Genomic DNA, 15,411 nt, shown 5'->3' on the forward strand with positions numbered 1-15,411 from the left:
TTCTTAAAGATCTTCCCGTGGTCTGCCTTTCTCATTTCCGGTTGAGGAAGCATTGCTGCGTATGTCTACACTTAATCCTGGCGCTGACATGCGATAGTGGCCGAATTTCTTGGTAACAACACAAACAAGGCCAACTTTGACTGAGTAATGATGGTATGGAAGAAACACCTAATCAGCGACGGCGATTCCGGAGCCATTCTTAAGGATGAAATCCGAGGCAGTCGTTCATCACGCTACTAATATTGAATGCCGTAATACAGCTGTAGGTTACGTAATCAACCTCTAATATCACACGTGCGTCATCATCTGTCTCTGGAACAAACACCCCGCCATTAATATAAGGCCAGGGCTTATTAAATAAACCAATATATTATTCCTACATATTGAACAATTAGAAAAAAGCTTAGGTTCAAGATGTTTGTTGTAAAAGTCGTTTATATAGTTGAGAGTTTAGAAATCGGGGATAGGAGTCTCGATGCATTAGTGTATAGATTTGTAACTGGGCCTCGTCAAAGGTGTGAGGGGTCGGGTCCACCATATTCCGGTTTATGACTTCCCGAACTCTGGAATCTAAGCTCACCTGCAATGACAACAAAGCATGACTTATAAGCATGGTACCGATGATAAACTGATATGACTCACTATATACCTCACCATTTTTCATTTCTTGTTAGGAACAACAGAATACTTTAATGGTTGATGCTGCTAAACATAACATATGGATCCTTGAGTGAACTACCCTTATTGGTTCCATCATCCTGTTTAAAATGTTCACCTCTTCGATCTCAATTATAATCGCATACACAGCTGCTGGTTAGACGAATTAGGAGTTTGTTACAGGAGAATCAAACAATAAATCAAACTGCATGATTTAGCGGTTTCGTCCTACTATGACTTGTCAGTGATGCTAAGGGCTTAAAGATTAGACCTAAATAATTACATATCGAACATTGGAACAGTACAGATAAACTACACATTTTTTTCGAAGCGATTGCAGAGCGAAATACGGCAAATGAGTGAATTCGATAGGGGTAGGGCCATTTCTCTTATAATACAGACGCATTTGCAATGTCTTGTGGCCCAGCAATATGGTGTACATGAGACAACAATATTCCGTTTAGTTTGGCGTATTAGAGTCACAGGGAGTTTCGATGACAGTACCAGGACCGGACGCCTGCGCGTAAGGTCTCGACGTGTCCAAGAGCGGTTAGGAATCGCATGTGAGAGATTCATTAAAGGCCACGAAGTCCCTATGTTGGTCCGCCACTTACGCAGAGGCGACGCCAACGTCGAATGCCGTGCTGCTTACACATGCACCAGATCGGTTGCGTTTTGCTCATTGGAGTTCTGTGTTGTTCACTGACTAGTCTCGCTTCACTGGTCAGATGGACGACAATGTATCTATCGACGTCGTGGTGATCGAGATTCTGACGCTTGCGTAACGGAGAGCGACAGATTCGCGGGAATGTCTGTTATGGTATAGGCACCTTTCGTGGATAACAATGGCAATTTTACAGCAGTAACATATCGGGATCTGGTCTTGAAACCACGCGTCCTTCTTCTCATCCATCAAGATAACCTTATGTTGCAGCAGGACAACGCGATGCCCCACATTGCTAGGGTTTGTCCTGGCTTTCTGGCTACGATACAGACTAGATTTGTTCCCAATCGAGCATTGGTGGGACGAGCTGGACAGGAGGGTTAGGAAGCGAATCAACGTTTCATAGAACTTCAATTAACACACACAGGCCCTTATTCAGGAATGGAATAATATTCCTCAAAGGATAATAAACACCTTGATGGGGTCAATGTTAAGAAGAGAAAGACTGAAGCCAGGGGTGGGCACATGCGCTACTGATTTGGTTCAGGAAACGACTTGGAGTACACGTTTTAATGCTATTCACGCAAACGCTGTCTGTGATAGGACAACAAAAATTATCAAAATGTATTCATTAATGAGGAAATAATCGAGAAACCCAAACAAGCTACTGACGATCAATGAATCATGTAAAATAATACCTATCGAAAATAAACCTGTGTTTATTTTTTCTGCTAGTATACATAGAATAGAGAATGTATATATTATATGCTTTGTAAGTGTAACGCTGTCATCTTCAAAGAAATAACATTTATTAGTATAACGTTTAAAAATATATTTTAATGAACAAATAATTATTGTTGTTATGCTTACCTCCTTAGGAGAGAGAATTGATATATAATCTTCATTAATTAATCTTGCTTTCTCTTCCACCACCTCCGGGTTATCCTCTTTCTTTAATTCCTCACAAGCTAACCAGAATAACATATTTTCCTCGCTGTATTCTGATCGTAAAAATTCCCTAAAAAAAGTTCGTCCACCTGTAATGGAAATATTAACGTTTAAATTACGAATGTAACAGTGAATTACAAAGCTTGCGCAGCCATGATTTGTTTGATTTATTTCATGTCATTTTGACCTGATTGATAAAATCGGTAGATCTCTGAGAATAATCATGATATTAACCGAGTGAGCGCGGTTGAGTACACTTTATAGATGAACAAAAGAGACACAATTATCAGAATAAACTAAAAACTGTAAATTGCTTTATATCATAATTAGATGAAAGGCATAGATCTTATGCCGAGTTTTTTTTGGAATTTGTCACTGAAGCTTTCCGGACTGAACGTTCTTGTACACATATTTCACCTTTGAGGATACCTTTAGGATGTCGCCGCCGGTTAAATAAAAGATATTTAAACTTATGAAACACCTAGTTAAATGGTTGTGCTTTTTCAGGTCTCTCCGAGCTTAACGTTGAGCATGGAGAAGACACGTATATCGTAGTCAAATCAGCATTAATTCTAAGATTGATTGCTTCATGTCACTGTTAACCCCGAGATGAATTCAACTATCTCATTAGTCACTTTTAATCTAGGATTCACTGGTTCATGTCACTTTTAACACTGGAATAAATTCAACAATATCAATTTTAACCCAAGGATTGGATAGACTTGACTCAAAAATTGATGAATTCACAAAGGATAGAATTTTCAATCTCACATTTCAACTTCACTTCGAATTCCTATAGTATATTTCGATGCTAATCAAAATTTAGATTTGATCAATGGAAAAGATGTTATTTCACAATAACCAAATAAAAAAGACTGCGACAGCCGTAGATTTGCTTACATCAAAACGATTTTAAAACTTCAGGTTTTTCTATAAACTGCATTTCAATAATATATAATATAATATACTTATTTATCATATAAACTATTAATATATTGCAAACAAGGATAAAATCCGGAAAAAAGAAAGAAAATACAAAGCGGTCATGGAAAAAAGTAGAAAAAGATGATGTATTTCAGAAAGGTAAGTTTTTTTTTTTGCCTCATCGAAGACACTAGCAATGCATCTGTTGGCCACTCTCAGTAAATAACGTTAAGATCTATAGTTAACAATTCCTTTTATGTATTACAGGATAAATAAATCAAATCCACATATTAATAAAATCATAATTTTACATGCGTAGCCATTAGGTCCATAAAACTATACTTTCCGTTCTGTACGTATGCTATCGATACCACAAACTTTTAAGTTATGTCATTTTAGCAAAACAAAGCATGACTGAACATGTTAAATATCTTTCCCAGCAGGCGAAACATTTCTTTCTATTTTGTTTATTTTACAAATCTATACTGTTAATTTACTTATACACCACATACTGCCACAAAAGCCTTTACACAAACTTTGAGATCTTTGTAAAACAGTTGATTAAAATCATTTAGCAAGCATGTTGTAATAGTATATATCCCCTACCGGAATACCTGGTCTTATTCGCCTCTTGCTTTTCAGAGAACCGTGTAAATATTTCTTTTGTTCATAGTTTGACCTAGATTCAAAGATTTGTTATAAGTTTGAGTCTTATGCTTTTCAGAGAACCGTGTAAATATTTCTTTTTTTCATAGTTTGACCTAGATTCAAAGATTTGTTATAAGTTTGAGTCTTATGCTTTTCAGAGAACCGTGTAAATATTTCTTTTTTTCATAGTTTGACCTAGATTCAAAGATTTGTTATAAGTTTGAGTCTTATGCTTTTCAGAGAACCGTGTAAATATTTCTTTTTTTCATAGTTTGACCTAGAATCAAAGATTTGTTATAAGTTTGAGTCTTATGCTTTTCAGAGAACCGTGTAAATATTTCTTTTGCTCATATATATTGAACTTCAATTTTCAAAGATTTGTTTTAAGTTTCAGTCTGTTGGTATTTTCGTTGTGATTTCAAATAGCATGAATGTATTTTAAAGAATACTTACTGTTACTCCGCATTAAACGGTCAAATGATTCTGACCAAGCTGCTATTTCTTCTACTGATGGCCTATAACAGCACAAAAGAATATATCATTAAAATTAAAAGTATATTACCATAGATTAATGATAACTATTTTTGTGAAATATCTGAAAGCGTGTAGATACACTTTGATGGAACTGTTGGTAATACATCATTATATCACATGTGCGGTGACTGGCTTCGTAGGACTGGAGTGGAGCATTCAAGACCTCTCAGTGTAGCCGTATTACAAGGTCCAACAGTGAATAGCTATCATTTTCTATACTGACATCCCCCATTTCGGAAAAACCAGGTCTCCTGATGGAAACATTCGTTTTATAATATCATTTAAGGTAATATGCATAAACCTACGACTTCACTCTTTGGCATTTGAAGTTTTGAACAAAAAATTCGAGAGGGATCCTAGAGTCAACTTGCATACATGACTAGAGACCGTTCTCAAAATGACCATAAAACCAAATTGCAAACACAAAATGTATCCATACTCATAAAGATCTCTGTATAGTTGTTAAGCACAAACTATAATGCTTACGTAACGAACGGACCACGTGATCTAAAAACCAATCAACTGATAGTTGACTTAAGCAGGTCAGGTCAAACATTTTAACGCAGAGGACATGAAAAGAGCGAAAAATCATAATATGTATTCCTCCCGAAACAAAGGATCTGAAGATCTGTAAACCTCTCGATAAAAAGAGAACGCAAACAAGTGATTTGTAGACCTCTCGAAACAAAGGACATGAAGATAGCGCAAAAACGTAAGATGTAGACCTTTCGAAACAAAGGGGGCACAAAAATAGTGTTATTTTCTCGAAGCAAAGACCTGAAGCGAAAAATAAGATAAATTTACGTTATTTTTAAGCAAGACTACAAGACCTGAAAACACGGCAAAAATTTACTATAGACTTCAAGGAACGTAAGAAATATACTAAAACATTCCCAGGACCCCTCTTTTGGAATTGGTTTTGTTAGTAACATCTGTTCAGCTTTGGAGATATAACGAAAGTGGAAATTTTCTGCATCCTGTTGTCAAAAATGTCCCTAAGTGACAATTCTGGCTTCTCCGAATAACTAAGCACAGAAAAATAAAGTACGGCAAAGGATAGTATCTTACTTAAAATGTAACTTCGACATCAACTTGAATTGTGTTAAGAAAGAAAAGCACTGGCTTTTTAATTGTTCACAGTAGTAACCTACACATCTGCCTAGCTAAAGTGTACACCTAACAACTTTCCCCTCTAATATGATTAAATGCTTATTAATACTGTTTTAGATCGTTGGTTTTGATGGGACATAATATTCCTGGAGACTTATCCATTATGCATGAAAGCTTGGCAACGTTGATATCCTAGTGTGAACATCGTCATGCTATATCACAATTATTCTCTTATTATTAATCACTAACTGGCAATAATAAACCCTCTAAACCCTACTTCCCAATCTACGCTAGACCCAACCTCGAAATAGCTAGGGTAAAGTTATCCAAACTCTACCTCATAATCGTTAAATGAAAAGCTATAGACCAAACCTCACAATCGATGTAGTTATACTCTCTTAACCCTACCTCACAACGACTTTAGCAATGCTCTCTCAACGCTTCATTTACCTTTCTAATCCTAACTCACAATCAATGCATTTGACCTCTCTTAACTCTGCTTTCAAGCTGATATTAGCAAATACATCTCAAACATATCGCTGGATTTTAACTCGTTTAAGCCTAACTCATAGTTAATTCAGATGTTCTCTATTATATATCAACCGCTATAACAATACTCTCAACCCTACCTCATAATCGTTAGAGTTATCTTTCTCAACCCTACCTCATAATCGTTAGAGTTATCTTTCTCAACCCTACCTTACAATTGCGAGAGTTAAACTTTCTCAACCCTACCTCATAATCGTTAGAGTTATCTTTCTCAACCCTACCTTACAATTGCGAGAGTTAAACTTTCTCAACCCTACCTCATTATCGCTAGAATTAAACTCTCTCAACCCTACCTCACAATCATTACAGTTAAACTCTCTCAACCCTACCTCACAATCATTACAGTTAAACTCTCTCAACCCTACCTTACAATCATTAGAGTTAAATTATCTCAACCCCACCTCACAATCATTAGAGTTAAACACTCTCAAACCTACCCCACAATCGTTAGAATTAAACCCTTTAAACCCTACCTCATAATCTTTAGAGTTAAACTCTCTCAACCCCTCCTCACAATCTTTAGAGTTAAACTCTCTCAACCCTACCTCATAATCGTTAGAGTTAAACTCTCTCAACCCTACCTCACAATCATTACAGTTAAACTCTCTCAACCCCACCTCACAATCTTTAGAGTTAAACTCTCTCAAACCTACCTCACAATTGTTAGAGTTAAACTCTCTCAGCCCTACCTTACAATCGCTAGAGTTGAACTCTCTCAACCCTACCTCACAATCGCTAGAGCAAAACTCTGTCAACCCTACCTCATAATCGTTAAAGTTAAACTCTCTCAATCCTTTCTCACAATCGCCACAATGAAACTAGTAGAACCCTCTTAACCCTACCTGGTAATCAATCCAGTCATATTCTAACCCTTGTGTCACACTCACAAACCTTACCCCACAACCTTTATTGTAGTAATAAACCTTTCCTCACATTCTTTACACTGTAACTATCTTAATCTTAACTTACCAAAGCAAATATGAACCTCTCTTAATCTTTACCCAATTTCGCTACTGTCAAATAGTATACTGACCGTTTAGCTGATTTTATAAAACACTTCCGTAACACCAAACAGTCTCGATCACAGAGAGGGAGGGTAATGGACACTTTTCATCAAATAGCTATATCAAAATATTTTAAAGCAATCTCAATCGCTACAGTAAAGAAGTAAAACCGGTCATTCAATCGCTACTGTCAAACAGTGTAATCCAATTACTTGATTGCTACTGTAAAACAGTTGAAACCGAAAGCTCAATCGCTACAGTCATACAATGGAAACCACCGCTAGATCATTACAGAAAAAAAGTGGAAACCTACAGATCAATTAAAGAAAAGCAGTTAAAATGAAATGTTAAAATGAAAATAGGTTAAAACCGACCTGTTGCTTGCTACTGTAATACTATTGAAAACTGCCGCTCAATTGCTACTGTATATAAAGTTGAAACCGACCTCTCGTTTGCTACTGTAAAACTATTGAAAACTGCCGCTCGATTGCTACTGTATATAAAGTTGAAACCGACCTCTCGCTTGCTACTAACACAAGTTGAAAATCTATCGCTCGATCGCTGCTGTAAAACTCTTGAAAACTTCCGTTCAATCGCAACTGTTAAAGAGCAGAAATCTTCGGTTCAATCAGTACATTAAAAAATCCTAAAACCTGCTTATCAATCGCTACAATTAAAAAGTTGTATATTTTACAAAATACACGAGTGAAAAGCACCTTTTAATGCAAATTTTGAATTTCAGTACGCCTAAACAATCAATTAAATTACAGCATACATTTGATGTGTCTTTCTAGGACTGGGGAAATATATAAAGTGACAGAAATGTCAAAATGTAGATGTGAAGGTGCACTACCCTCATAATTCAATGGAATTCGTAATCTTGATATTAATCCTAATCTCTTCTATACAACCTGAAGATCACTACCATAAACATATATAAAACTTACTTCGAAATTGCTAGTGTAGAATGCTTAAAACCTATCGCTTAGTCGTTACTGTGAAAATATTTTAAAATATACCATAAATCACTATCGTATTACATTTCAAGTCTATCGCTCAGTCGTTACTGTAAAAAGATTAAAATTTACCCCCTAACCTCTACTGTATTGTGATTAAAGCCTATCGCTCAGCCGTTACTGTATAAACATTAAAATCTACCCATAAACCTCTACTGTATTGTGATTAAAGCCTATCTCTCCGTCGTTACTGTATAAACATTAAAATCTACCCCCTAACCTCTACTGTATTGTGATTAAAGCCTATCTCTCCGTCGTTACTGTATAAACATTAAAATCTACCCCTAAACCTCTACTGTATTGTGATTAAAGCCTATCTCTCCGTCGTTACTGTATAAACATTAAAATCTATCCCTAAACCTCTACTGTATTGTGATTAAAGCCTATCTCTCCGTCGTTACTGTATAAACATTAAAATCTACCCCCTAACCTCTACTGTATTGTGATTAAAGCCTATCTCTCCGTCGTTACTGTATAAACATTAAAATCTATCCCTAAACCTCTACTGTATTGTGATTAAAGCCTATCTCTCCGTCGTTACTGTATAAACATTAAAATCTATCCCTAAACCTCTACTGTATCATAATTCAAACCTATCGCTCAGTCGTTACTGTAAAAAGATTAAAATCTATCCCTAAACCTTTACTGTATTGTGATTAAAGCCTATCGCTCAGCCGTTACTGTATAAACATTAAAATCTACCCCCTAACCTCTACTGTATTGTGATTAAAGCCTATCTCTCCGTCGTTACTGTATAAACATTAAAATCTATCCCTAAACCTCTACTGTATTGTGATTAAAGCCTATCTCTCCTGTATAAACATTAAAATCTACCCCCTAAACCTCTACTGTATTGTGATTAAAGCCTATCTCTCCGTCGTTACTGTATAAAGATTAAAATTTACCTCCCATAATTAAACCTCTACTGTATTGTGATTAAAGCCTATCGTTACTGTATAAAGATTAAAATCTCCGTAACCTCTACTGTAATTCAAAGATCTAAACTGTATGAACATTGAAATTTATCCCTAAACCTCTACTGTATTGTGATTAAAGCCTATCGCTCGTTACTGTATAAAGTTACTGTAATAAACATTCAAAAATCTAAACTGTATGAACATTGAAATTTATCCCTAAACCTCTACTGTATTATAATTAAATTGTGATAAAGATTAAAGCTACTATATCATAATTCAAACCTATCGCTCAGTCTAAACTGTATGAACATTGAAATTTATCCCTAAACCTCTACTGTATTATAATTAAAGCCTATCGCTCCGCCGTTACTGTATAAAGATTAAAATCTATTCCGTAACCTCTACTATATCATAACTCAAACCTATCGCTCAGTCTAAACTGTATGAACATTGAAATTTATCCCTAAACCTCTACTGTATTATAATTAAAGCCTATCGCTCCGCCGTTACTGTATAAAGATTAAAATCTCCGTAACCTCTACTATATCATAATTCAAACCTATCGCTCAGTCTAAACTGTATGAACATTGAAATTTATCCCTAAACCTCTACTGTATTATAATTAAAGCCTATCGCTCCGCCGTTACTGTATAAAGATTAAAATCTATTCCGTAACCTCTACTATATCATAATTCAAACCTATCGCTCAGTCTAAACTGTATGAACATTGAAATTTATCCCTAAACCTCTACTGTATTATAATTAAAGCCTATCGCTCCGCCGTTACTGTATAAAGATTAAAATCTATTCCGTAACCTCTACTATATCATAATTCAAACCTATCGCTCAGTCTAAACTGTATGAACATTGAAATTTATCCCTAAACCTCTACTGTATTATAATTAAAGCCTATCGCTCCGCCGTTATTGTATAAAGATTAAAAAGATATTAAAATCTATCTAAACTGTATGAACATTGAAAACCTAAACCTCTACTGTATTATAATTAAAGCCTATCGCGTTACTGAATAAAGATTAAAACTGTATACTAACATTCAAAAATAAACTGTATGAACATTGAAATTTATCCCTAAACCTCTACTGTATTATAATTAAAGCCTATCGCTCCGCCGTTACTGTATAAAGATTAAAATCTATTCCGTAACCTCTACTATATCATAATTCAAACCTATCGCTCAGTCTAAACTGTATGAACATTGAAATTTATCCCTAAACCTCTACTGTATTATAATTAAAGCCTATCGCTCCGCCGTTACTGAATAAAGATTAAAATCTATTCCGTAACCTCTACTATATCATAATTCAAACCTATCGCTCAGTCTAAACTGTATGAACATTGAAATTTATCCCTAAACCTCTACTGTATTATAATTAAAGCCTATCGCTCCGCCGTTACTGTATAAAGATTAAAATCTATTCCGTAACCTCTACTATATCATAATTCAAACCTATCGCTCAGTCTAAACTGTATGAACATTGAAATTTATCCCTAAACCTCTACTGTATTATAATTCAAGCATATCCCTCAATCGTTACTGTAAAACGTCTAAAATTTACCACTAAATGGCTATTGTAAAACAATTCAAATCTTAGCCGCTTTTTTGAAACGATTTAACCTATAATTAAAATACATCGCTCAATCACTACCGTAAAACGATTAAACCTACCGGTCAGCCTGCTGTTAAATACTTAAACCTACCGCCAACTGTTTACTATCATACAGATTAATTTTACTGCTCGATAGCCAAAGTAAAATATTTTAACTCAATCGATCAATTTATTCATATAATTAAAATATACAGCTGGATTGCTGTAAACCAATTAGTACCGACTGTTATCTGCACCGCTTTTAAAACGTATGGAACCCCTACATTGAGAAAGTCGTAAGCTTCGACCATCTGCTTCATTTTGACATAGCTTGTTCAGTTAATCATGGAATACATAGGTTAAAGTACCAAATCTATTTTTTGTATTATCAACGCTAATCAAAGAGAATAAATGAAGTTAACTTTTATCATACATAAAAATGCAATTGGATTAATCCCACGGGACCAGTTATAAATGTGACAGTAGTATGATCTTTCTCACCTAGCTAGCGAGTGCCCACGCCCACCCTGTAATTTTGTAACTGATATGAAAAGTGATATACGGTAATCATCCTGAGTAAACGAAGTTCACATGTACTCTAGTATAAAAAGGACATGGAAATGCATGAACAGTTGAAGGAAAATTGATCAATTAAATTCTCATATGTCAAAGAATTTGATATCGATATAAAATTCCTGATATATTTCACATACAATTTCTTTATGATGCAGTAGAATTCATTGTTTGATCCTACTGTATCCGACTCTAAATTTGTACCAAAAGGTGCTATTGACGTATGTGTCGATTTACCGAAATCTGTATATAATATATCAATTTACAAAATTCCGAATGATGCCCGCTGTTAAGTGTTCACTTATATAAGGTATTGTTCGATGTCTACTTACGGTTCCTCCTGTACAACGATTCCCGTTAACTTCTTGTCACCACCGCCAGACTGAGAACCGTTGGTGCCCTTAACAGCTAAACTGTAATTATAAAGCCTGCGATTGTACATTATTTGTCAGTGTTGCGCCAAACCGAGTCACACACTTACACATCACACATACTTCAAATGGGATTTTATCAAAATAGGTTTCCAGTCTTTGTTGTAAAATACTTACAGTGTATCCATGTTTTAAATAGAAATCGCACGAAACCAAAAACTGTAATCTAACCCCATCTGTTGGTCAAAAGTAACATTGTGTTCCCAAACGGAGTACAATTTGGTATCAACTAGCACAAATGCAGCATTGAAATATATCATTGTTATACGGTTGATAAAACGCCCATTTGTAGATGCATACATGCGCAATGATGTGACTGTGATGTATCAATTATACAGAATAATAAATGAATAAATAATTGTCTGGTACAATCGATATACTACCAGGAATTGAACAGATATTGTAGATACCTAAGCAGTACTAATTTTATCCAATAATATAATTGTCGTAGCCGACCTTTCATCGCGGAAAATATGACAAACATACCGTACACCATTATGTATACTACACGTGTTTCGTATTACTATGAGAGCTCAAATGATGGTCAATAACAAAATATGTTTATAAATTAGCCAGCAAAATATTCTTTTTCCAACTTTTAGAATGTCAACAAGGCATTAAATTTCATAATATTCCGACTGTCAATATTCGGAATCCAACGACGTTCTAATGAATTTGTATTAATAGAAACGTGTACACGTCAAAGATATTATCACATAACTAACAGTCTCCTATATCAGAGGTTGTTCTCCGTCATTCCTCTTCTAATACAGTCAGGTACTATATCCTCCTACTACCAGGGTTAGAATTACCATGCCAATCAACTACCTATCGGTAAAAAGATACTCTTGTACAATAGGCGGGGTTCTCTAGCACATCATCAAGGGTATGTTTATATAGGACATTGTATATCTCGGATTTGTGACAAAATAACAGTGTGAACACACGAGTAAAGCACGTCCATAAAGCGACAAAAGAAACATTTCACTTTCCGTGCATTAGATGTAAATATTCAATGACGAGAATATGACGATATCAGAGAGGAACGAAATTATTAATGGTTTATATCGTTTGTGGTCTTACATTGAGTTATTACATTAATGATATACGGTGTATTTGATGTAATCATACTTGAATCGGCTCACCAGAGCTTTATAGTAGAAACCACTTGCACAGATGTTGCTTCAGCAGTAGCTGAATCACTTCTGATTAGTCGATATAAAATCGATATCACACATAATTCTTTCATCGGTGAAGATATTAAACTTTGTATGGTATTTATACATGTATTCTAGTACCAAGTTGCGGTTTTACATGAAATACATTTCAACCAAGGTTGTAAACTCGACAAATCATCTGCTTACATTACTGTGGTAATTGGCTTTATAGCTGATGTTAACATTATCAATGTTATTAATTCTTTAGTTCTATTTAAGGATTAATTTTCTAGTTTGTTTAGGTTATCGAGGATAACTACAATTTCACGTGGGTTAATTAACAGTTATATAAGAATTTACCCGAGTTAAATTGTAATTATCCCCGGTAACCTGAAAAAGATGGAAAGTTGATCCTTTTAAAAACAATATTATCGATTCAAAAGTTTACAAATTAAAAAGTAACGGAAATATTAAGTTTGCCGGCCTAAAAACTACCATTACTGAACAGTTGAACAGCCTATTGTTTCAGCCAGCAACGAAGCAAAAAATGTTTAGTATTTAACATATAAAGCAAAATGTCAACGTGTGTTCTACTGAGGTACCGCAAGACTGGTATATGGACCATATTTCAAACGGACTTTATTCCGCGGAGGCATTTTAAAACATTCTACCCTAGATTGTGATACGATGATGTTACGTGGGAGTCCTTCATTCATAACGTCATATCACTACGCAGGCGAGAGAGACCATCATTATCCCAGCATAAAGATAATGAGAATTACAAAGGTTACAGAGTCAATTACAACGGTAACTGTAAATATTTTTCTGTCACTGCACTACAGCTACTAAATACCAAAGCCAGCTCTAGACCCTGTAGTATGAGGATATACCACTGACCTCTGCAGAGAACACAGTCATGGCAGCTATGACGTCAGTATATTTGTTTTTTTTCTTAACTTAACAACTGGGAGTGTTCCACATAAAAAGTGTTATATATTTCGTAACTAAATATTGTACACTAGGCATGAAAAATATAGAGACAACACAAACATTTCCACAAAATATATGATTGATGTGACAAAAATTACATTCTACATAAAAATTGGAACATATGTCTTCACTGTTGACAGTCTTGTGTGGAATTGTACTTTGTATTGTCTCCATATTCCAGTCGTAAACCGCATAAGTTTTGACAACGAAAGATACCATGAAAATATAACAATTTTGCCTAAACGAGATAAATGATAAATGGGGAATGAATGCAATCCACAGTGTATTTAGCTGTTTCTTCTCTAGGAGGAAAAACTGAGGAGAAAGATAACAAAGGCACGAGCTACACAAAGATCACGTGGTACACGTGGTGTTGGTTTATCTAAGTGTGTGTAACATTTGTTCTAAAATCATCATGTTGTACATGTATATCAATAAAACGTTTCTGTAATAGATGACAATAAATTAATGTTTTATTTTATTTTTCATTATCAATCTATTTATTTATCAATCTATTTATTTTCATTTACGACTAATTCCCTCTTATCCGGACATTGTCGGAACAAAGAAAACGAATATGTTATAACACAATCGATAGTCATCATCATCATCATCCCGTTCGAGATCAAAGGTATTTATAACCTACAGCAGATGTCTTCTTGATGCCAATGTGCTAAACGATAATGTAGTATTTTACCATCTAAAAGTTTGTATTTTTGTTAGGGAATTATTATCCGTATTTTCTATAATTACAAAACTTAGATACTAAAGGAGTTCTGTGAGCCTATTTGATACAATGATTTCCTATCTTCTCAATATACCTCTCATTACGACGTGTACTGCGCGGTCCTTATATTTTTAAAAATAAGGTTTTACAAAGTTATGGAATTAATCCATATTATTTCTCTAAAGCGCGCTGCTCCACAATATGCAATATAAATTCCATGGAAATGCAAAGGAAAACCGAGGACAGATTGAAATGAAAAGGAATGAAGACATCTTTGACCTCAGTTCCTCTTGTCAACAATTATCACTACAGACTATCATGTTAGATTAGCATTTCAAAGTTAGATTAAAATGAGGTTGAAAAATTCCTAGCATAGAATGTTCCTCGATTTTTCTGTTCAAATAATGAATATACGAATTAATTTTGTTACTTCGTAGCATAAAGAACATCTTGCACGGTCATTTCTGATATAAAATCTATAATAAGTGTAGGAGCTAAATATAAACATAATGTTATAAGAAATCATTTGAAGATAAAAACAAATTTGACCCCTGTGACATTGAAGATACACCAAGGTAAACTCTTTTCGAAAACTTATCAGCCAAATATCCAGATTCCAGGACTAATGTTTCTTTAGAAGAAATTGTCTGCAGGTTCTAACAAATTTGGATCTTGTGACCTTGGTATCAAGTTTCTATGACTTATGTTTCTTTAGAAGAAATTGTCTCATGGTTTTAACAAATTTGGATCTTGTGACCTTGGTATCAAGATTCTAGGACTAATGTTTCTTTAGAAGAAATTGTCTCATGGTTTTAACAAATTTGGATCTTATGACCTTGGTCAAGATTATTCATTTGTTGAAATTTATCCAATAAACGTATCGCCAAATATAATTCTATTAGGAATTTTGATTACTTAGAAAAAGGCCAGACGGAGAACGACAAAACAACGAGCG

At 34.7% G+C, this 15,411-nt stretch overlaps 1 protein-coding gene across 1 annotated transcript in view; it reads right to left on the reverse strand.

Annotated features, from left to right (window-relative positions):
* Positions 1–286: 286 nt before the first annotated feature.
* The window catches only part of LOC132552194 (regulator of G-protein signaling 17-like), a 51,314-nt gene continuing 36,189 nt past the window's right edge, over positions 287–15,411 (reverse strand). Inside the window, exons 3-6 of the mRNA XM_060216342.1 lie at positions 11,484–11,564; positions 4,295–4,356; positions 2,192–2,358; positions 287–580 (exon numbers count right to left, since the gene is read on the reverse strand). Coding sequence (XP_060072325.1) covers positions 410–580; positions 2,192–2,358; positions 4,295–4,356; positions 11,484–11,564 — 481 coding nt within the window. The 3' untranslated portion in view covers positions 287–409. The remainder of the gene's footprint in view (positions 581–2,191; positions 2,359–4,294; positions 4,357–11,483; positions 11,565–15,411) is intronic.

The sequence above is a fragment of the Ylistrum balloti genome, unplaced genomic scaffold (genome assembly GCF_031769215.1).
Source record: "Ylistrum balloti isolate Yb309-2 unplaced genomic scaffold, AGI_CSIRO_Ybal_v1 Utg370240, whole genome shotgun sequence".
Classification (NCBI taxonomy): domain Eukaryota; kingdom Metazoa; phylum Mollusca; class Bivalvia; order Pectinida; family Pectinidae; genus Ylistrum; species Ylistrum balloti.